General features: G+C 46.2%; 1 protein-coding gene and 1 long non-coding RNA gene across 3 annotated transcripts in view; one reads left to right on the forward strand and one right to left on the reverse strand.

Annotated features, from left to right (window-relative positions):
• The window catches only part of LOC138770123 (uncharacterized), a 101,922-nt gene that overhangs the window by 16,972 nt on the left and 60,852 nt on the right, over positions 1-24,098 (forward strand). The gene's annotated exons all lie outside the window — the stretch shown is intronic.
• EFNB3 (ephrin B3) overlaps positions 18,818-24,098 on the reverse strand; it is a 59,210-nt gene continuing 53,929 nt past the window's right edge. For both annotated transcript variants that reach the window (XM_069949041.1, XM_069949049.1), the window contains exon 5: positions 18,818-23,319. In XM_069949041.1, coding sequence (XP_069805142.1) covers positions 22,931-23,319 — 389 coding nt within the window. In that variant the 3' untranslated portion in view covers positions 18,818-22,930. The remainder of the gene's footprint in view (positions 23,320-24,098) is intronic.

A 24,098-nucleotide genomic window follows, 5' to 3' on the forward strand; every position in this document is an offset into this window, starting at 1 on the left:
ATCATCCACAGCTCTTCCATATCATCCACAGCTCCCCCATATCATCCACAGCTCCCCCATATCATCCACAGCTCACCATATCATCCACAGCTCTTCCATATCATCCACAGCTCCCCCATATCATCCACAGCTCCCCCATATCATCCACAGCTCACCATATCATCCACAGCTCCCCCATATCACCCACAGCTCACCATAACACCCACAGCTCCTCCATATCATCCACAGCTCCCCCATATCATCCACATCTCCCCCATATCATCCACATCTCCCCCATATCATCCACAACTCCTCCATATCATCCACATCTCCCCCATATCATCCACAGCTCACCATATCATCCACAGCTCTTCCATATCATCCACAGCTCCTCCATATCATCCACAGCTCCCCCATATCATCCACAGCTCCTCCATATCATCCACAGCTCACCATATCATCCACAGCTCCTCCATATCACCCACAGCTCACCATATCATCCACAGCTCCTCCATATCATCCACAGCTCCCCCATATCATCCACAGCTCTTCCATATCATCCACAGCTCCTCCATATCATCCACAGCTCCCCCATATCACCCACAGCTCACCATATCATCCACAGCTCTTCCATATCATCCACAGCTCCCCCATATCATCCACAGCTCCCCCATATCATCCACAGCTCCCCATATCATCCACAGCTCCCCCATATCATCCACAGCTCCCCATATCATCCACAGCTCCCCATATCATCCACAGCTCCCCATATCATCCACAGCTCCCCCATATCATCCACAGCTCCCCATATCATCCACAACTCCCCCATAACACCCAGAGCTCCCCCCATATCATCCACAGCTCCCCATATCATCCACAGCTCCCCCATATCATCCACAGCTCCTCCATATCATCCACAGCTCCCCCATATCATCCACAGCTCCCCCATATCATCCATAGCTCCCCCATAACACCCACAGCTCCCCCATATCATCCACAGCTCCTCCATAACACCCACAGCTCCCCCATATCATCCACAGCTCCCCCATATCATCCACAGCTCCCCCATATCATCCACAGCACCCCCATATCATCCACAGCTCCCCCCATAACACCCACAGCTCCCCCATATCATCCACAGCTCCTCCATATCACCCACAGCTCCTCCATAACACCCACAGCTCCTCCATAACACCCACAGCTCCCCCATATCATCCACAGCTCCCCCATATCATCCACAGCTTCCCCATAACACCCACAGCTTCCCCATATCATCCACAGCTCCCCCATATCATCCACAGCTCCCCCATATCACCCACAGCTCCCCCCATATCACCCACAGCTCCTCCATATCATCCACAGCTCCCCCATATCATCCACAGCTCCTCCATATCATCCACAACTCCCCCATATCACCCACAGCTCCCCCATATCACCCACAGCTCCCCCATATCACCCACAGCTCCCCCATATCATCCACAGCTCCCCCATATCATCCACAGCTTCTCCATATACACATCTCCCCCATATCATCCACAGCTCCCCCATATCATCCACAGCTCTTCCATATCATCCACAGCTCCCCTATATCACCCACAGCTCCCCCATATCATCCATAGCTCCCCCATATACACAGCTTCCCCATATCATCCACAGCTTCCCCATATCATCCACAGCTCCCCCATATCATCCACAGCTCCCCCATATCCACAGTTCCTCCATATCACCCACAGCTCCCCCATATCCACAGCTCCGCCATCTTATGCACAGCTCCCCAAATCATCCACAGCTTCCCCATATCATCCACAGATCCCCCATATCCACAGATCCCCCATATCCACAGATCCCCTATATCCACATCTCCTCCATATCCACAGATCCCCCATATCATCCACAGCTCCCCCATATCCACAGCTCCCCCATATCACCCACACCTTACCCATATCCACAGCTCCCCTATATCCACAGCTCCCCCATACCAACAGATCCCCTATATCCACATCTCCATATCCACAGCTCCCCCATATCATCCACAGATCCCCTATATCCACATCTCCTCCATATCTACAGCTCCGCCATATCATCCACAGCTCCCCCATATCCACAGATCCCCCATATCCACAGATCCCCTATATCCACATCTCCTCCATATCCACAGATCCCCCATTTCATCCACAGCTCCCCCATATCACCCACACCTTACCCATATCCACAGCTCCCCTATATCCACAGCTCCCCCATATCAACAGATCCCCTATATCCACAGCTCCCCCATATCATCCACAGCTCCCCCATATCCACAGATCCCCTATATCCACAGATCCCCCATATCCACAGCTTCCCCATATCATCCACAGCTTCCCCATATCATCCACAGCTCCCCCATATCCACAGATCCCCTATATCCACAGGTCCCCCATATCCACAGCTTCCACATATCATCCACAGCTTCCCCATATCATCCACAGCTCCCCCATATCCACAGCCCCTCCATAACACCCACAGCTCCCCATAACATCCACAGCTCCCCCATATCATCCACTGCTCCCCTATATCCACAGCTTCCCCATATCCACAGCTCCCCCATATCTTGCAGTCCTATGTAAAACCATTCATACACAAGCTGCATGAGGTTTCTCTGTAATTGATATCACACAGTAATGTCACAGAGTACGCACCGGGCTCTGCTGCATCTGTACACACAGGATCACACACATGTGTATAGTAAGTTGTTTTTATCCCTATTATGTAGCGGTACACGTCTCCCGCGCTCCCCCCCCCCCCTTCATAGACAGCGCTATAGATATTTATATATAGACAGCGGGATGGGAGCCTCGTCAGCGCCTCATGCATAAGAATGAGGCTCCGAACAGCTAATCAGGGTAATTACTGCCGCATCCGACCCCGAGACATTATCTGATCAAGGCTGCATACACATCTCTGCACCTCTCACAGGAACATCTGCCAGCTCTCCGACCCGCACACTCTGACTGGCAGGGGCATGGGGTCGCTGGCTGGGGGGCACCTTACCGTGGGGGCAAATATTATGGTGCCCTGCCATGCTGCAATGTAACCCAGTGCTTGAACTTTACATCACATGACCAAATCTGTAGCCAGCGATGGTTATTTCCTACCGATTCAGGGTTGGTAAAATAAATTGCTTGCTTACGTCGGGTTTCCTCTAGAGGGTAGACTGTATAGCCAGGTATTAAAGTTTGAAGGCCCAGCATATAACGGGCTCGTGCCTCTACTACCTCTGCCTGCCCTTTATATCTTCTCCTCTAAGAAGTCATTGGGATATCTTAGAAGGTCTTTGGGCACTGCTATACAGCGACAGTGCAGAGACAAAACAGTACCATCCACTAAGCTTTATTCAGTACAGTGTAGTCATGTAACACAAAAGTCAGAGAAAGCAGTAGTAGAGCCAAAACTTTAGGTCGACTATTAAGGGTGTGGTTTGACCCCATTACCATCCCTTATATTTCACACCAATAAAATGCTGGAGGCTAAAGAACCATAAATACCATTCTAATAGGATGAAAACCTAGAAAGACATCATATCATCACTGTCCCTAGCATATACTGGTGGTTTCTTCCACCCAATCAACCTTGAAGAGCTGCAGTCCATCACTTTTACGCCATTACACTGACTATCCTCTAGGGGGCAGCAGCAACCATCAGATAAATCAGAAATTGAGCCATAACTTTAGGTCAGCTAATAAGGGGTGTAGTGTTACCCCATTACCATCCCTTAAACCGCACGCCATTCCAGTTTAGGTTTTGATAAATGTTGAGAAAGGACTGAACCCGAGAAAGACCATCATACTGGGACTTATGCAAGGTGCAAGATGACCATACGTTGGGCACTAGTACCGCAGCAGGGACAACACTGTGCTGCCCTAAGAGTGTTAATTGTACAGTGTAGTCATGCAAGTCAAACATCAGGGAAAGCAGCAGTGGAACTCTACTTAACTATTATGGGGTGTGATTAGACCCCACTACTGTCCCTTACACTTTACTCTATTCCAGATTAGTAAATGAGGAGGGCAAAGAGACACAGACCTCAGTTTGGAAATTAACCCGGTATTTACCAGGGCTTGCTTCATTCCACCAAATCGACGGGGGACAGCAGCAGTAGCTGTTCCCATTCCATTCCATTGGTCCTCCTCTAGGGGGCAGGCAGTATTCAGATAATGAGACAAGGCTAATGATCTGGAACCTGTAAGGGCCTATTCTTACCTTACAGTTATCATTAGGACGTGTGTCAGATGGTATTCTGTCTAGAGTCAGTGCTAACATAGTGCCATCTAAGCTACCTCCGCCCCATGTCATGGAAGAACAGCAGGGAAGGCAGCAATGAAGCTATCAATCAAGGGGTATGGTTTGACCCCTTTACCATCCCTTATTCAAGACAGCATTCCAGCACTGTACCTGAGTGGTGTCATAAAGGATACAGAACCATAGACACCATTCTATTAAGAGTGACACAGAGGAAGATATCATATCATTGTGGTACCCGGTATATTCCTGAGTGTTCTTCCACCAAGTCACCAGTAGAGAGCGATGTTTCCCTGGCAGCAGAATGAGCCGCCCTAGGATACCCAATCGATCAGACTGGTCTGGGTAACTGAGGCTTCCACACGTTTCCTCAGAAATTACAACCCAGATGCAACCTTGTGATCTCTCCCTCCAAATGCACAGCTGGGCATTGCCGTAAATCTCACGTGAACAAAGAAGAATGGAGCCGGCACGTCTTCAAGGATAAAGCCCTATTCTTTATTAAAACATCATTAAGGATGAGAAAATCCGACGCGTTTTAAGCAGAGAGTTCTTTACCATAGCTACAGGGTGAAAAACTCACAGCGTCTGGTTATTATGGAAACTTCCGACCAAACACTCATACAGCCGATTCCCACCCAAAGGGCACCTTGGGATCCTCTTGGGGCACATGTGGGCTTCTCAAGATCTACCATGGTACATATGTCCCACTTTATATAGGAGTCATGTAGATGTCTGGATGGCACTGTATATAGGAGTCATGTAGATGTCTCAATATCACTGTATATAGGAGTCAGGTAGATATCAGGATGGCACTGTATATAGGAGTCAGGTAGATGTCTGGATATCACTGTATATAGGAGTCATGTAGATGTCAGGATGGCACTTTATATAGGAGTCATGTAGATGTCTGGATGGCACTGTATATGGGAGTCATGTAGATGTCGGGATGGCACTGTATATAGGAGTCATGTAGATGTCGGGATAGCACTGTATATAGGAGTCATGTAGATGTCAGGACGGCACTGTATATAGGAGTCATGTAGATGTCGGGATAGCACTGTATATAGAAGTCATGTAGATGTCTCAATATCACTGTATATAGGAGTCAGGTAGATATCAGGATGGCACTGTATATAGAAGTCATGTAGATGTCTGGGTGGCACTGTATATAGAAGTCATGTAGATGTCAGGATGGCACTTTATATAGGAGTCATGTAGATGTCTGGAAGGCACTGTATATAGGAGTCATGTAGATGTCGGGATGGCACTGTATATGCGAGTCATGTAGATGTCGGGATGGCACTGTATATGGGAGTCATGTAGATGTCAGGATGGCACTGTATATGGGAGTCATGTAGATGTCAGGATAGCACTGTATATGGGAGTCATGTAGATGTCAGGACGGCACTGTATGTAGGAGTCATGTAGATGTCTGGGTGGCACTGTATATAGGAGTGATGTAAATGTCTGGATGGCACTGTATATAGGAGTCATGTAGATGCCTGGATATCACTGTATATAGGAGTGATGTAAATGTCTGGATGGCACTGTATATGGGAGTGATGTAGATGTCAGGATGGCACTGTATATAGGAGTCATGTAGATGTCAGGACGGCACTGTATATGGGAGTCATGTAGATGTCTGGATGGTACTGTATATAGGAGTCATGTAGATGTCAGGATGGCACTGTATATAGGAGTCATGTAGATGTCAGGATGGCACTGTATATAGGAGTCATGTAGATGTCTGGATGGCACTGTATATAGGAGTCATGTAGATATCAGGATGGCACTGTATATAGGAGTCAGGTAGATGTCTGGATATCACTGTATATAGGAGTCATGTAGATGTCAGGATGGCACTGTATATAGGAGTCATGTAGATGTCAGGATAGCACTGTATGTAGGAGTCATGTAGATGTCTGGATGGCACTGTATATAGGAGTCATGTAGATGTCAGGACGGCACTTTATATAGGAGTCATGTAGATGTCTGGAAGGCACTGTATATAGGAGTCATGTAGATGTCGGGATGGCACTGTATATGCGAGTCATGTAGATGTCGGGATGGCACTGTATACAGGAGTCATGTAGATGTCTGGGTGGCACTGTATATAGGAGTCATGTAGATGTCAGGACGGCACTGTATATAGGAGTCATGTAGATGTCTGGGTGGCACTGTATATAGGAGTCATGTAGATGTCTGGGTGGCACTGTATGTAGGAGTCATGTAGATGTCTGGATATCACTGTATATAGGAGTCATGTAGATGTCAGGACGGCACTGTATATAGGAGTCATGTAGATGTCAGGATGGCACTGTATACAGGAGTCATGTAGATGTCAGGATGGCACTATATACAGGAGTCATGTAGATGTCTGGGTGGCACTGTATATAGGAGTCATGTAGATGTCAGGATGGCACTGTATATAGGAGTCATGTAGATGTCAGGATGGCACTGTATATAGGAGTCATGTAGATGTCTGGATGGCACTGTATATAGGAGTCATGTAGATATCAGGATGGCACTGTATATAGGAGTCAGGTAGATGTCTGGATATCACTGTATATAGGAGTCATGTAGATGTCAGGATGGCACTGTATATAGGAGTCATGTAGATGTCAGGATAGCACTGTATGTAGGAGTCATGTAGATGTCAGGATGGCACTGTATATAGGAGTCATGTAGATGTCAGGATGGCACTGTATACAGGAGTCATGTAGATGTCAGGATGGCACTGTATACAGGAGTCATGTAGATGTCTGGGTGGCACTGTATATAGGAGTCATGTAGATGTCAGGATGGCACTGTATATAGGAGTCATGTAGATGTCTGGATATCACTGTATATAGGAGTCATGTAGATGTCAGGGTGGCACTGTATATAGGAGTCATGTAGATGTCTGGGTGGCACTGTATATAGGAGTCATGTAGATGTCTGGGTGGCACTGTATGTAGGAGTCATGTAGATGTCTGGATATCACTGTATATAGGAGTCATGTAGATGTCTGGATGGCACTGTATATAGGAGTCATGTAGATGTCAGGACGGCACTGTATATAGGAGTCATGTAGATGTCAGGATGGCACTGTATACAGGAGTCATGTAGATGTCAGGATGGCACTATATACAGGAGTCATGTAGATGTCTGGGTGGCACTGTATATAGGAGTCATGTAGATGTCTGGATGGCACTGTATATAGGAGTCATGTAGATGTCAGGACGGCACTGTATATAGGAGTCATGTAGATGTCAGGATGGCACTGTATATAGGAGTCATGTAGATGTCAGGATGGCACTGTATATAGGAGTCATGTAGATGTCAGGATGGCACTGTATACAGGAGTCATGTAGATGTCAGGATGGCACTGTATACAGGAGTCATGTAGATGTCAGGATGGCACTGTATACAGGAGTCATGTAGATGTCAGGATGGCACTGTATACAGGAGTCATGTAGATGTCTGGGTGGCACTGTATATAGGAGTCATGTAGATGTCAGGATGGCACTGTATATAGGAGTCATGTAGATGTCTGGATATCACTGTATATAGGAGTCATGTAGATGTCAGGGTGGCACTGTATATAGGAGTCATGTAGATGTCTGGATATCACTGTATATAGGAGTCATGTAGATGTCAGGGTGGCACTGTATATAGGAGTCATGTAGATATCGGGATATCACTGTATATAAGAGTCATGTAGATGCAGGGGTTCAGTGGTCACAGTCTCACACCTGCGGGGGGCTCAGTGGTCACAGTCTTTATCACACCCACCTGCTGGCTTTTAGTGGTCATGGTCTTTATCACACCTGCAGTGGCTTAGTGATAACAGTCTCTATGACACCTGTGGGGGCTCAGTAGGCAAATTCTCTATCACATCTGCTGGAGCTCAGTGGTCACAGTCTATATCACCCCTACGGGGGCTCAGTGGTCACAGTCTCTATCACACTTGTGGGGATGCTCAGTGGTCACAGTGTCTATCACCCCTGCGGGGGGCTCAGTAGTCACAGTCTCTATCACACCTTTGGGGGGCTCAGTGGTCACAGTCTCTATCACCCTTGCGGTAGGCTCAGTAGTCACAGTCTCTATCACACCTGTGGGGGGCTCAGTGGTCACAGTCTCTATCACCCCTGTGGCAGGCTCAGTGGTCACAGTCTCTATCACCCCTGCGGGAGGCTCAGTGGTCACAGTCTCTATCACCCCTGTGGGGGGGCTCAGTGGTCACAGTCTCTATCACACTTGTGGCAGGCTCAGTGGCCACAGTCTCTATCACACTTGTGGGGGGCTTAGTGGTCACAGTCTCTATCACCCCTGCGGGAAGCTCAGTGGACACAGTCTCTATCACACTTGTGGGGGGGGGGGGGGGGGTCTCAGTGGTCACAGTCTCTATCATCCCTGTGGCAGCCTCAGTGGTCACAGTCTCTATCACCCCTGTGGCAGGCTCAGTGGTCACAGTCTCTATCACCCCTGCGGCTGTGGCAGGCTCAGTGGTCACAGTCTCTATCACCCCTGCGGCTGTGGCAGGCTCAGTGGTCACAGTCTGTATCATACCTGTGGGGGGCTCAGTGGTCACAGTCTGTATCACACTTGTGGGGGGCTCAGTGATCACAGTCTCTATCACCCCTGCGGGAGGCTCAGTGGTCACAGTCTCTATCACACTTGTGGGGAGGCTCAGTGGTCACAGTCTCTATCACCCCTGTGGCAGGCTCAGTGGTGACAGTCTCTATCACACTTGTGGGGGGGCTCAGTGGTCACAGTCTCTATCACACTCGTGGGGGGGCTCAGTGGTCACAGTCTCTATCACCCCTGTGGCAGGCTCAGTGGTGACAGTCTCTATCACACTTGTGGGGGGGCTCAGTGGTCACAGTCTCTATCACACTCGTGGGGGGGCTCAGTGGTCACAGTCTCTATCACCCCTGTGGCAGGCTCAGTGGTCACAGTCTCTATCACCCCTGCGGTTGCTCTATTAGGCGATGGTCCCTCCATCATGTCTCCTGTCACTCTCCAGTACTGGCAGGATAGAGACCTGATTGTATATTCCCTCCTCGCTCCCCCCGCCCTCCGCTATGGCAGCTTGTTGCCGGCGCTCCAGCAGGAGCCAATCAGGGCCCAGCAGGACGTTATGCAGATCTCTGAGGCTGCCGCGCTCCTTATTGCTTATTTTAGGATGGAATCTGCATTTATTGTAATTTCATCCCGCGCTGTCATTATCGGCCCAGCATCCTCTCCTGATCGCCACACGCTCTGCGTCCACCACCACTCTGCTCTGCCGAATGCTGACGCTCAGGAGCTGCGTGCACTGCGGTCCTAGGGGGTGCAGGACAGTGGGACTGTGCCGGAGCCAGTGCATCCTAACATATACAGGTCCCTGACGACATCCTGCTCCGGGGAGGCCGAGTGACTGGGGGGGGGGGTCATCCAGCTTTCCTATAATCCTGCTTAGTTATATAGTGATCTGTAGGTAGGAGATGCCCTATAAGCACCCCTTACCCCATAAACCCCGATGGTTGATAAGCATATTACTCAGACCACCATTGGCCCCTGATGCTGACCCAGCCCTGGGGGTTTCTTAGGGGAAGATGTTCCTTGTTTTTAGGACAGCTATAGGCTAGTATGGGCAGTCAGATCTGTTATATGACACCTGGAATATCAAGGAAGGAAGGAGGGACCGCTGTGGGGTCGTGAAGGACCCCTGGGGGATTTAATGTGCAGCCATATGTAAGGGGTACATGTTATATTAGGTAATATTATCTGATGGACTGAGGTATCTGATCCATGTGTATCTTAGGTCTGATGACGTCTGTGTATCTAACACTATCTTCTGTGATACTAGCCCATCATGTATCCAAGCCTTTCACGTTTGGTTGAGCTGAAGTATCTAAGTTTATCATGTGCAATTATACTCTCTAATAATTTGGTGTATCCAAGGCTATGGGGTGTGATATTGTGCTGTTGAGTCAGCGCATCTATTCATATCATGAGTGATTAAGTGTAGGAAATCCATACAGACAAAGGATGGGAAGGGAGGAAGAAATGAGGGAGAAGGAAGGGAGGTAATAAGGAAAGGAAGATGGGAAGGAAAGAGATGGGAGGAAAGGTAGGAGGATGGAAGAAAGGAGAGATGAGGGAAGGAAGGAGATGGGAATGAAGGGAGGAGGAAGGAAGGAGATGAAAGGGAAGGGGGGGAAGGAAGGAAGGAAGGAAGGAAAGGGAAGGGAGGAGGAAGGTAGAAGATGGGAGGAAAGGTAGGAGGAAGGAAGGAGATAAAAGGGAAGGGGAACGGAGGAAGAAAGGAGATAGGAGAGATAAGGGAAGGACGGAGATAGGAATGAAGGGAGGAGGAAGGAAGGAGATGGAAGGGGGAGGAAGGAAGGAGATGGATGGGAAGGTGGAGTAAAGAAGTTGGGAGCGAAGGGGGGAGGAAGGAAGAAAGGAGATAGAGATGAGGGAAGGAAGGAGATGGGAATGAACGGAGGAGGAAGGAAGGAGATGGAAGGGAAGGGGGGGAGGAAAGAGATGGGAGGGATGGGAGGAGGAAGGAAGGAGATAAAAAGGAAGTGAGAGGAAGAAAGGAAGGAGATGGGAGGAAAGGGAGGAGGAAGGAAAGAAATGGAAGGGAAGGGGGAGGAAGAAAGGAAGGAGATGGGATGTAAGGGAGAAGATGGGAAGGGAGGAGAAAGCACATCTATTTATATCATGAGTTATTCAGTCTAGGAAATTCATACAGACAAAGGATGGGAAGGGAGGAAGAAATGAGAGAGATGGAAGCAAAGGAAGGGATGTAATAAGGAAAGAAAGATGGGAAAGAAAAGTGAGGAAGGAAAGAGATGGGAGGAAAGGTAGGAGGAAGGAGGAAAGGAGAGATGAGGGAAGGAAGGAGATGGGAATGAAGGGAGGAGGAAGGAAGGAGATGGAAGGGAAGGGGGAGGAAGGAGATGAAAGGGAAGGGAGGAGGTAGGAAGAAGATGGGAGGAAAGGTAGGAGGAAGGAAGGAGATCATAGGGAAGGGGAAGGGAGGAAGAAAGGAGATAGGAGAGATGAGGGAAGGAAGGAGATAGGAATGAAGGGAGGAGGAAGGAAGGAGATGGAAGGGAAGGGGGAGGAAGGAAGCAGATGTAAGGGAAGGTGGAGTAAAGAAGAAGGAGATGAAGATGGAAGGGAAGGGGGAGTAAAAAGAGATGGGAGCTAGGGGGGGAGGAAGGAAGAAAGGAGATAGAGATAAGGGAAGGAAGGAGATGGGAATGAAGGGAGGAGGAAGGAAGGAGATGGAAGGGAAGGGGGGAGGAAGGAAGAAAGGAAGGAGATGGAAGGGAAGGGGGGAGAAAGGAAAGAGATGGGAGGGAAGGGAGGAGGAAGGAAGGAGATAAAAGGGAAGGGAGAGGAAGAAAGGAAGGAGATGGGAGGGAATGGAGGAGGAAGGAAGGGGGAGGAAGAAAGGAAGGAGATGGGAGGTAAGGGAGGAGGAAGGAAGGAAATGGAAGGGAAGGGGGAGGAAAAAAGGGAGGAGGAAGGAAGAAGATGGGAAGGAAGGGGGAAGGAGGAAGGAAGAACATGGGAGGGAAGGTAGGAGGAAGGAAGGAAATGGGAGGGAAGGGGAAGGAAATGGGAGCAAAGGTAGGAGGAAGGAAAGATAGAAGGGAAGTGAAGTGAGAAGAAAGGAAGGAGAATGGGGAAGGAGATAAGAAGGAAAGGAGGAGGAAGAAAGGAGATTGGAGGGAAAGGAAGAAGATGGAAGGAAGGAGGAAGATAGAAGATGGGAGGGAAGGGGGAAGGAAATGGGAGGAAAGGTAGGAGGAAGGGAGAAAAGAGATGGGATGGAAGGGAAGGGGCAAGAAAGGAGATGGAAATGACCGGAGGAGGAAGGAAGGAGATGGAAGAGAGGGGAGGAAGAAAGGAAGAAGATGGGAGGAAAGTGGCGAAGGAGAAAGGAAGGGGGGAGAAAGGAAGAGGATGGGAGGGAATGGAGAGGAAGGAAGGAAGAGGATGGGAGGAAAGGGGGAGGAAGGATGGAAATGGGGAGGGAGGGAGGAAGGAAGAGGATGGGAGGGAAGAGGAGAGGAAGGAAGGGGATGGGAGGGAATGGAGAGGAAGGAAGGAAGAGGATGGGAGGAAAGGGGGAGGAAGGATGGAAATGGGGAGGGAGGGAGGAAGGAAGAGGATGGGAGGGAAGAGGAGAGGAAGGAAGGGGATGGGAGGGAATGGAGAGGAAGGAAGAGGATGGGAGGGAAGGGGGAGGAAGGAAGGATGGAAATGGGAAGGGAGGGAGGAAGGAAGAGGGTGGGAGGGGAGAGGAGAGGAAAGAAGAGGATGGGAGGGAAGGGAAGAGGAGAGGAAGGAAGAGGATGGGAGGAAAGGTAGGAAGAAAGGAGATGTGAGAGAAGGGGGAAGGAAGGAGATATGAAAGGAATGAGGAAGGAAAGAGATGGATGGGAAAAGAGGAGAAAGAAAGGAGGTGAGTGAAGGGAGGAGGAAAGAAGGTAATAAGGAAAGAAAGGGAGAAAGGAAAAATGAGGGAGATAGAAAGGGTGGAAGGATAGGAAATTGGAAGAAAAGTTATGGAAATGGAGAAAGAAAGCAGGAGGGAGATGGATAGGTATAAGGGGAGAAGAAAAGGAAGAAATAATGGAAGAAAGAAGAAGAAAGGAAGTGATTAATAAATATAACAGTAAGCAAAGTATTAAGGATAAATAGGAGATAGATAGATAGATAGATATATAGATAGGAAATAGATAGATAGATAGATAGATAGATAGATAGATAGGAGATAGATAGGAAATAGATAGATAGGAGATAGATAGATAGATAGATAGATAGATAGGAGATAGATAGATAGATAGATAGATAGATAGATAGATAGGAGATAGATAGATAGATAGATAGATAGGAGTTATGTGATGTCTTTTAGAGCTGAGTGGATTCTATTAACAAACATATCGCTGTCCCCCACTGTGATCTATTCTCGCCGCTGAGCGTCCATGGTTCTTTGTGGCGCAGCAGGCGTCTCCAGTGCTCTATAACCTGCAACAAATACAAGTGACACACAGCCATAAGACTGACCCCCAGTCACCCACACCAGACGCCGTCCATCTCCAGCTGTAACCGATCACAGAAGGACAATCAACCATTATAACAGATCAGTCTATAACCATCTATATATAAGCCACATCCAGCTATCACATCGGATCTTTCCCTCTTACTATGGACGGTATATTCTCTTCGGCCTTTAAAAAAAAAAAACTAAAAAAAGATAAAATTAGAAGCAATTAAAAAAAAACATAAAATTAGCTAGGTGTGTTATGTGGCGGGTCTGTCCCCCCTCCCCCACCGCTGGACACCCCAAATCAAACATGAACATGAGTCCTGCCTCTCCTCCTCACAAGCCCCACTTGATCGCGGCTGCCATAATTTGCGCACATTCATTTATTCCGCCTTTCATCTCATGTTGCTATGATATCTTTTCCCCTTGGTCCTTTTTTTTTTCTCATTATTTCCTACAAGTTCGTCTCTTGACTCTGTGTAGATTTTATTATAAGACTACACCCCCCCCCTCGCCGCCATCACAGCCGCCGAGTCCCCCAGCTGTCGTTCCCAACACCGGGGGTCAGCGCAGGGGCCCCCAGCGTGTGTGTTTAGTAGCTGCACTTGACCCCTCCGTGTCCCCCTCCCCTCCTGGAAAATAACAGTTTCACAAGCACAGGGGACACACACGGCTCGGGCCTACGTGGCTGCTCGGAGCCTATTGTTGAGTTTCCATGGTAACCGGTTGTCATGGTTACCCCTCAGATAACACAGCAGCCATTAATCACTGTGGCATTGTGTTATTAGTGCGCACACACAACATTGTGTCATTCACCGCTGGCGGACAGGGCACCAGAAAATTCGTACGTGCCGGAATACCACCCAAAAAATAGGAAAATAAAAAAATAATAATAATAGACACATAAAAATCTAAACTGTCAGGAAGCATCCATTGTCTCGCCTGGCGCACTCAATTATAAATTCATTAAGGATTTGCAGGTGCAGAGGGAGGCGCGAGGCGCACAGGTGGTGAATACGGGCGGAACGCTAAATATCACACCGCGCCTTTAATTGTACGGAATAAAAAACAACAACAAAACAAATGAGACAAATAATGTCAGATGAGAGATCGCTAATGAACAGAGGAAGCGAGCGTGTATGCAGGACGCAGACCCCCGGCGGGAGGATCCGCCGCCATCTTCTGCTTCATCAGCACTTCATTAGCATAAGGAATTACCCCCTCCCCATACAACGAAACGTGGAGATTTTCTGTATGTTTCACTGTTTATTTGTTCTTTTTGGTATACAAAAATATTTACGTTTCGATCCGTTTCTATCTATAGACGAGGAATTTCCTATGAAACCCGCGCTGAAAGTTGCACGTATTCCGCTTGAAATTTCCCCCTGTACAATATGCACAGAGCAATCTCCCATTGTGTTCAATGGGATTTCCGCTCTGTTGGTCTCACGGCAGAATTTACGCGCAGACTGTTCCACCACGGATCGGCTTTCCGTCTATAGAATATGTCAATTCTAAGGGCGGATTCTGCTGAAGAAATCCCATAGAAGTCATTGGGACTTCTGCACAAAATCCACGTGTAGCTGTCATGGAGGTAGACCATGCAACCACTAAGGGGCCCATGCAGCAGGGGAGCCCGAGCCCCCATAGCAAAACACGTGGCCTGCCTCCATGGTACTAGCTACAGGCAGCCCTTCCAGCAGGGGCACTAAATGCTCACAAACAGCAAACCGGACTGGGACAGTGTCTCAGCGGGGTCCACAGCCACTGCCATGATCCTACTCCCTCAGACCACAACATAGTCTCTGCAGGGCTCGCAGCTGCTGCCACAATCCTCTACCCACAATCCCCGCCCTGACCCCGGGATGTGGGAAAACGGACCGCCATGGGACAGCATCGGGTTATGTAAGTATAGGGGGTAGGGTCATATAGGATTCATGGGGCCCAATACAGTTACTTGCTATGGGGCCCCATGAATCCTAGCTGACAGGCATTTGTATTTCACGGCAAATAACGTCCGTCTGCTAAATGACGGTCGCCAATAAAAATGGACACCCTTAACCTATGAAGAAAAGTAGCGTGATCCCAGTCTAAAGGACAGTCTACTTTTCTTTCTTTTTCTGGCATCCTGTCTTTTTATAAATGGGGGTGAACACCATCTTAATTCCCCCCCTGGAAATCCCTTATGATGACTTTGTACAGTGTAAGGTTATGTTCACACAAAGGGGGGGATTTATCACTTTTGAGTTTTACACTCCACCTTCGCAGCTTGTCTCCCTTAGGCCACATTCAGCTGCGCAAAACATATGTTGTCGTGTGATGTAGGCGGAATTTTACACAATTTTTCATTGCAGGTTTATGTCGATTTTAGAAGGGGAACAAAAAAAATAATTTGCATATATCAAAAGTGTCTAAAAACAACAATACCTAAAGCAGATGTGTCAAACTCGCGGCCCTCCAGCTTCCGCTAATCTACAATACCCAGAGAGCTAAAGCTTTGGCTGTCAAGGCAGGATGGGAATGTAGTTTTTCAACAGCCGGTGGGCCGCGAGTTTAACAGCCCCCTCCCGACCTAAAGGGGAACTCCAGGCATATTTTTCCCTCAGAGCATAAATGGCTGCCCTGCTCCCCCGCTTACTGGATCCTCTGATTCCCTCTTACCTCGTGCACTTCTCTTCCCGCTTCCATCCCCCTCCCATAGACTTGCACTGTGTGACCATGGCTGGTTTACATCGGTCAGGGTTTACATCGGTCACCCCTCAGCTTGTCGCACAGTCCAAGTGATTAGAAGAGATGGCTCCATTATGGTCTCCTGTAGAGATGAGCAAACCGGGTTCGGGTTCGAGTCGATCCGAACCCGATCGTTCGGCATTTGATTAGCGGTGGCTGCTAAACTTGGATAAAGCTCTAAGGTTGTCTGGAAAACATGGATACAGCCAATGACTATATCCATGATTTCCACATAGCCTTAGGGCTTTATCCAACTTCAGCAGCCACCGCTAATCAAATGCCGAATGATCAGGTTCGGATCGACTCTAGTCTCATGTAATCAGGGGGACAGAGCGCCAAGCCTAAGGGCCCTATTACACGGGACGATTATCGTGCGAAAAATCGTTATATCATTCTAATTTAAACGATAATCGTTCTGTGTACTTGCAGGAAACGATCGAAGAATCGTTCGTATGTCATTGATCGTTGATTTAGATCTGAACCTAAAATTATTGTTAATCATTCGCTGTAATTCCACGTTCGTTCGCTCAAGTTCCAAGTTTTTCACTAATCGTTCAGTGTAATTGCACATTGTTCATTGTTTTGCTGGGATCAGAAGGAATAAGCAATCATAATAACAATCACAATAAAGATCATAACTAACGACCATCGTTCTGTGTAATGTGGTGAACGATTTCAGGTTAACGATAAACAATCTCGTTTGCGATCGACAGATTTATCTGACAGATCTTTGAAGCCAAAACCAGGAACAGACTATAAACAGGGATCAGGTCATAAAGGAAAGATTGGGATCTATCCTCTTTTCAAATCCATTCCTGGCTTTGGCTTCCAAAATCTGTCAGATAAATCTCTCTGTGTAAACGCACCCTAATAGGAGCCTTATGGTCCATTTAAACAGAAAGATTATCTGACAGATTATCTGCCAAAGATTTGAAGCCAAAGCCAGGAACAGACTATAAATAGGGATCAGGTCATAAAGGAAAGCTTGAGATTTCTCCTCTTTTCATATCCATTCCTGGCTTTGGCTTCAAATCTTTGGCAGATAATCTGTCAGATAATCTTTCTGTAAATGGACCCTAATGCTGCGTTTACACGGAACGATTATCGTTCGAATTTTCGCAATAACGATCGCATTTAAGCGATAATCGTTCCGTGTAAACACAGCAAACGATCAACTGATGAGCGAAAAATCGTTCATTTGGATCTTTGAACATGTTCTCAAATCGTCGTCCGTTGTTCGCTAAATATTCGCAGATCGCTTTGTGTAAATAGTCTTTCAAAGATTCACCCTATGTAAAAGTGGGCTTAAACGATGTTAAAAATGATCTCTTCTAACGATTTTTCTCTGTCTAAACGCTGATCGTTATAAAAACCAAATCGTTGCTTCAAAATCGTTAATCGTTTGATTGGGCGAATTATCGTTCCGTGTAAACCCAGCATAAGCGTGAAGCATTCTGCTGAGCACTTCACCCATCTATAACAATCAAGGGGATCTTAAGGCTGTATTACCCGGCCCGATGTTCCAGGGGAAGCAAGTGCCAACCTGTCAGCTCAGCTCTCGCTTCCCCCTCATTTTGCGATCACTGCACTGTACTATAATACGCACAGACAGGGAGCAGGGAGCAGCGGGAGGGGTGATCCTTAGTTCGGGCGGCCCATTGGAGTCATCAGCCATCTGCTACTGCCACTCCTATTGCATAACTTTCACCGACAAAATCGCTATCTTTCAGCATCATTCCCTTTTACCATGTCCTATTACACTAAACGATTGTCGGCCTGAATGGTCGTTAATCGGTAAAAGGCCGATAATCATTCAGAGTAATAAGGCCTTTAATTTCTGCCTCAGCTCAGGGGCCTATAGATGCTATAGATTGCCGGGCCTATAGATGCTTTGGCTGAGGGCACCATCCCCGCATCAGTATCAGTGCCAACATCTCCTCCCGTCAGGAGGCAGACGCAGAAATACTACAATCATTCTGGTGGTCACCACCCGGTACCGCGCCCCCAGATGTCACATGACGCAATGTCACAGGTTATATATACAGTACATTTATCATACATGTAGGTTATACCAGCAAACCAAGAATAAAACTTAAAGAGAAAAGTGATACGCTGTGTAGGGGGTGGAGCATGACACTGACTCCACCCTCAGGCCCTGCACATGGCATAAGGTAGAACATCAGTTTGGTCTGGAGTGTTCCTTTAAATCTAGTACAGGCACATTTATGGTGGTCACAGCTGATGGGGATCTCTTCTATGGTGTAGATGGTCCATACAGGCTGGGTGGGGATGGAGAGTGATCAGGGGTGTCACATGCAACAGGTCCATAGAAACTTATAGACATACTCTACTCATACAGAAACCTTACATATCAACACATGCAGCAAACCGGAAGGCACCACAGGCATTGTAGTAGATATACTGTCCGTTCACCATCATGCAAGATGCTTCCTTGGTTCTGTCCCCATGCAAGTCACCTTTTTTATCACTTTCCAATCATCTAGAACCTGTAGCACTTCGACCGTTGCAAAACTACAACTCCCAGCATGCCCTACCTCTTGAAAGTTGTCGTTTTGCAACATCTAGAGCTGAAATCTGAAAGCATGGTCATGCGTGAGCATGCCGGCACACATATACATCGACGTATACACCGCATTCATCTCATACCCACATTCCATAGGAAACGGACTAAAATAAAAAAATAAATAAAAAAAAATTCCATGCAAAAATAATTATTTTTTTTCAATACTTTATTATATTGCATGAATTTATTATTTCAATGACAGACAACACAAATTCTTTTTATAAAACTTTTAATTAAGTTTCCACAAAGAAGCCGGAAAAAAAAAATATTTCCCCCCCTTTTTGAAAAAGGGAGCAATGTGCTAATTACAATTCCAAGGCGCTAACGATATCCTAATTAGTTCATAAATTATCTCTAATGACAAAAAAAAAAGAAGAAAACATCGCCATCCTAAAATAAAAATCGTACAAAAAACTAGTTTTTATTTTTTTCCGTTTAAAAAAAAAATTTCTACAAATAAAAACGTGTAAAATTATTTACAGGATATTTTTTATGTTCTTTGTTCGTTGAAGGTTTTTTTTTTTTTTTGGAGGGGGGGTAGCGGAAGGGGTTAATACAGGCATCAAAGGCAACAAGAACACGGAAAATCCAAGTGATTACAATATTCATTTAGGAGTTATGGAGTCCTGGCGAATGTCACAGAATGAACACATCACAAACCTCCCAACGACTTCCTTAGATAGAATTAAAAAAAAAATTTGAGGGCAGCCATTTTTGAAAATTATGAAAACGTGGTTGACATCTATTGGACATTGGTGGAACCTCCGCCGTGCTCGGTGGATTATCCTAGCGGAAAGACCTGAGCTTCTAATGCGTTTTTTTTTATTTTTTACAAGACGTGTGTCGGCCATTTTGAAATATGAGGCTCATAACAGGGATAAGGCAAAAAGGAACATTATATCCGGACGAAAATCCGATATAATGACGTCAAAGCCTGAGATTCTTAAACCGGGAGGTGAGATAAGAGGCTGGCGGTGGACCAGGCCTTAGTAGTTGTGCTATAAAAGGTCAAAGGAAAGCGCCTAGATACAGGAGGGGCAGCCATGGTGGGGATCGTTTTTTATTTTTTGTTGTTTTTTTTTGTTTGTTTTTTAAATATGAAATTTTATGTGAATCATTCCTTTAAAAATATTTCACAATCCATCAGGACACAACATGGCTGCCGTCATCGTATGCAGGTGACTCTCATATTTTAGTGGGTTGGGTTTTTTTTTTTTTTTTTCAGTAGAAAAAAATCAGAAAAAGAAATAGCAAAATAAAGCGGCAGCTTTTACATGTCATAAATGATATGTACTAACAGATATCTAGAACACGCCCTTATAAATTCTAAGGGAATCCTAAAAAAAAAATAGCCCAAACCTTAAAAATAAGGTTTATTTAATGAAAAATCTAAAAAAAAAAAAGAAAATCCAATCCAATTAGCTTATTGTTTTTTGAAACTTGTAGACTATTGAGTATAAGGCCATGTTCACACGCAGTTTTGATGTTTTTTAATCCAAATAAATTTTTTTGTTATCCATTTTTTTTCTTAAAAAAAACAACGCTTTTTTTAAAATTTAACTAACAGCCGATAACTGACACAAAGGCGGGAATTTTACAGTTCTGCTACTATTGTATACGTTTCCTGATCAGTTTGTGACATTATTTGGAGATGTTTGCCGATATTCCGCTAGTTCTTTACACCACCTTCTGCAAGGTGTAATTTGCGCAAAATGTTTTCACTGGTATTAGTAAATAAATCTAGTTTTACAGCATTGTGCCACGCCCCTTTTTTGTAAAAAAATAAAAAATGTAAAAAATTAAAGCTCGTAATAGAGTCACAATTTTGGCATATCAAAATTGAGCCCCAAAGGGGATAATACATTCCGCCCAATATGTGTATTTCCGGCCGATTTTAAAATGTACACAATAATTTTTTTTAAAAAATGCCATTTTTTAATCATTTAAATCTTAAAATGGCCGACTAACAGACGTTTTTTGTTCAATAAGAGAAAAAACCATGTGTGAACATAGCCTGATATCGCCTAAGAACTAAACCTTTTATTTCAATAAAAGAGATAAAAATGAAATGACTCAGATATCAACTTAGATTTTACATTTTAGCCAAAAAAGTTAATTCCCACAGTATTTTTATTTTTTTCGAAGGGTGTAGTGACTTAAAAGTGAATATGTATTTTATATAAAATATCATATAAAATACATTTTACCTACCCCAACCCAAATGAAAATACAAAAAAAAAAAAAAATGAAATACATTTAAAAACAATAAAAGGTTTTTTTTTGGCTAGATTGCAATGACTGAAATAAAAAAAAAAAAGGATTTTTCCCCGGGTTTTTATTTAGCTATGGCGCTCCTCATTACGAGACGATGAAGAGTATTCTATTATGAAGGAACGACTTCATGACATCTTTTCCAAGGCAAAATGTGAAGGGATTTTACCGGATTCCCCACGACACCGCTACATGCCTGCCTAGAAGCTTTGAAAAAAAGTCACCATCATTTGCTGGTTTCTTAAGGTTTTTTCCCTTTTTTTTTTTTAAGTTTAAATTTTTTATTATATTAGGAATATACAAAAAAAATAATTATATTTTGCCTTAAAAAAAAGGACGTAAAACACCAAGAAGTACCATGTAGTACAATAATAATAATATCAAAAAACTTTGTTGCCTGTATGCGGCACTAGAGGTTACGCCCTGTATATAAAGGGCTCAGGCTACATGTCTCGTTCCCATATATAAAAGTCTGATTATTTAATGGGATTTAAGGTCGGCCCGTGACGTCTTATCCCTGGTAACGCAAACTGCGCGGTAATAACCCGACCTGTCGCTTCCTATCAAAACCGTACATATGATCCCGAACAAAAGGGGCTTTATTTGGCCCATGTCATGTTTTTTTTTTTTTTTAATACATCCTTAACAATAGCGTACGGTTCTCAGGTTGGCGTGGGAGATGAAGTCTGCTTAATTTTCACAGGCTATGATTTCATTCGAGGGGGACTGGCAGGAGACCGTCGTCAAGTCGAAAAATGGACCCCCCGCCCTTGCTCGGACCCGTCTTTTATCAAGAGTATTTACTTGTAAAGCTGACATCTTCAAATATCTTTCTAAATGCTGAGCCGTAAAAACTACATCTCCCTCTTTTTTTATCGTTCATTTTCGTTCCCTGTCTCCCTGGCGACCGACACTTTAATGCCATAGCGGAGAGAGGGAGAGCGATGCAGACACGGGGAAGGAGAAAGGAAGGGGGGGGTGAGACACTGAAGAGCGAATAGTCCCAATCCATCACCATGGATACCGGGCCTAGCTTAATTACGCTCGGTTTTCTCCCCCCCCCACCTTTCCTATATTTCTCTCCTGTGCCCCCAGTCGAGGTGCTATATTTCAACATGTCCCGACGTGCGGCCACAGTCGGAGCCGCGTATTAGTCTTTTTGTTATAGGTTGGAGGTTTTTTTTTGCCTTCTGTCTCCCTTTAAACCTAGAATTTCACTTGCGGCAAAACAATGGACAGAAAAGGACTCGTGTCGCGTTTCGGGTGACCTAAGACGTACACAACACAAGCAGAAAAAAAAATATCGGGGGGGGGGGGTCATTCCTTTGCCTAGATTCAAAAGGCACCAGGGAGAGAGAATACAAAATGGGAAAAAAAATGGAAAAAGAATAAATCAGACGTTGGCCGTCGTGTAGGGCGTAAATCTTCGGTCGAAGTCGTATTTCAGAGAAGGCGAATTAACTTTTGAGCACACATCGGTAGGAGGGGGAGAGGGGATGGTAAAGGCAATTAGTTAAGGCTTTGGGTTGGAAATTACAAAAAAAATAAAAAAGAAAAAGAAACAGAGAACGGCTGCCATTTTGTTCGGCTGGTTGTCCACGTCTCTGTTCTGCAAGGTGCCTCCGAGGCAACAAAGTACAATTTGATATATCTTCAGAATGGCTAATCTGGCACTCTCGGTTCCCTGCCCCCCGAGCGGTCAGGAGATTTCACTGTCCAGTGGACGATCAATCGACCGGCTGCGGCCTTTGGTGAAGCAAAGCTTTCGGCTGGTCAGGTGGTAACCCTTTGTGGCAACGGGTTCCCATCTATTCACATTGCAACCCATGAATTCTATTCGGGGTTTAACTGTACGTGACTCGGCTTCATCGGGAGTACGGGCATGGCATCTGGACGGCAGGGGCACACACAGCGGGGCCTGGCAATAGAGACTTCCCTTTCATAATGTCCTGCACCCCATCTTTTTAAATATCCTACAATAAGCCCCCCACCCTCCATACTGAACGGAAAAGAAAGAAAACTATAGGGGTAAGAAGCCCGAGGCTTTTTCATACTTTGTAATAGATATTGGCCGGACTCTGGCTCGCCATGTCCTGTACTATATAGACGGGATGTCCATAGTCTCCGCTGACCTTTTCGTAGTGGGGGCAAAAAGCGCCTCCTTCTGAAGGCCGCAGGGGCATGATGATGTCACTGGGCTCGTGCCCGTTGTTGTTACCCCCTCCTCTCTTCGGGGACGTTATGGAACCCAACGACAGGGGAGGATGTCTGGTGTCACTGTGCTTGGCTTGGCGACGTTTGTGGCACGCCCATCCTATCACTCCGAAAACAAGGAGCAGAAGGAAAGCACCGCCCGCTGCTCCCGCCACCAGGGGCACGTGAGAGTTAGGAAGTGGTCCATTCTCTCCAGTCTTGGTCGCATTGCCCGATGTGTCTCCTGGAAGAAATAAAAACAGGGAGTAAATATATATATATATATATATATATATATATATATATATATATAAGCAGGGTGATACAGATAGAAGGAGCTATGAGTCTCCTCCTCCTCCTGCAGGGTGATACAGATAGAAGGAGCTATGCGTCTCCTCCTCCTCCTGCAGGGTGATACAGATAGAAGGAGCTATGAGTCTCCTCCTCCTCCTACAGGGTAATACAGATAGAAGGAGCTATGAGTCTCCTCCTACAGGGTGATACAGATAGAAGGAGCTATGAGTCTCCTCCTCCTCCTGCAGGGTGATACAGATAGAAGGAGCTATGTGTCTCCTCCTCCTCCTGCAGGGTGATACAGATAGAAGGAGCTATGAGTCTCCTCCTCCTCCTCCTGCAGGGTGATACAGATAGAAGGAGCTATGAGTCTCCTCCTCCTCCTGCAGGGTGATACAGATAGAAGGAGCTATAAGTCTCCTCCTCCTCCTGCAGGGTGATACAGATAGATGGAGCTATGAGTCTCCTCCTCCTCCTGCAGGGTGATACAGATAGAAGGAGCTATGCGTCTCCTCCTCCTCCTGCAGGGTGATACAGATAGATGGAGCTATGAGTCTCCTCCTCCTGCAGGGTGATACAGATAGAAGGAGCTATGAGTCTCCTCCTGCAGGGTGATACAGATAGAAGGAGCTATGAGTCTCCTCCTCCTCCTCCTGCAGGGTGATACAGATAGAAGGAGCTATGAGTGTCCTCCTCCTCCTGCAGGGTGATACAGATAGAAGGAGCTAT

Source organism: Dendropsophus ebraccatus, chromosome 1 (genome assembly GCF_027789765.1).
Source record: "Dendropsophus ebraccatus isolate aDenEbr1 chromosome 1, aDenEbr1.pat, whole genome shotgun sequence".
In the NCBI taxonomy this organism is placed as follows: domain Eukaryota; kingdom Metazoa; phylum Chordata; class Amphibia; order Anura; family Hylidae; genus Dendropsophus; species Dendropsophus ebraccatus.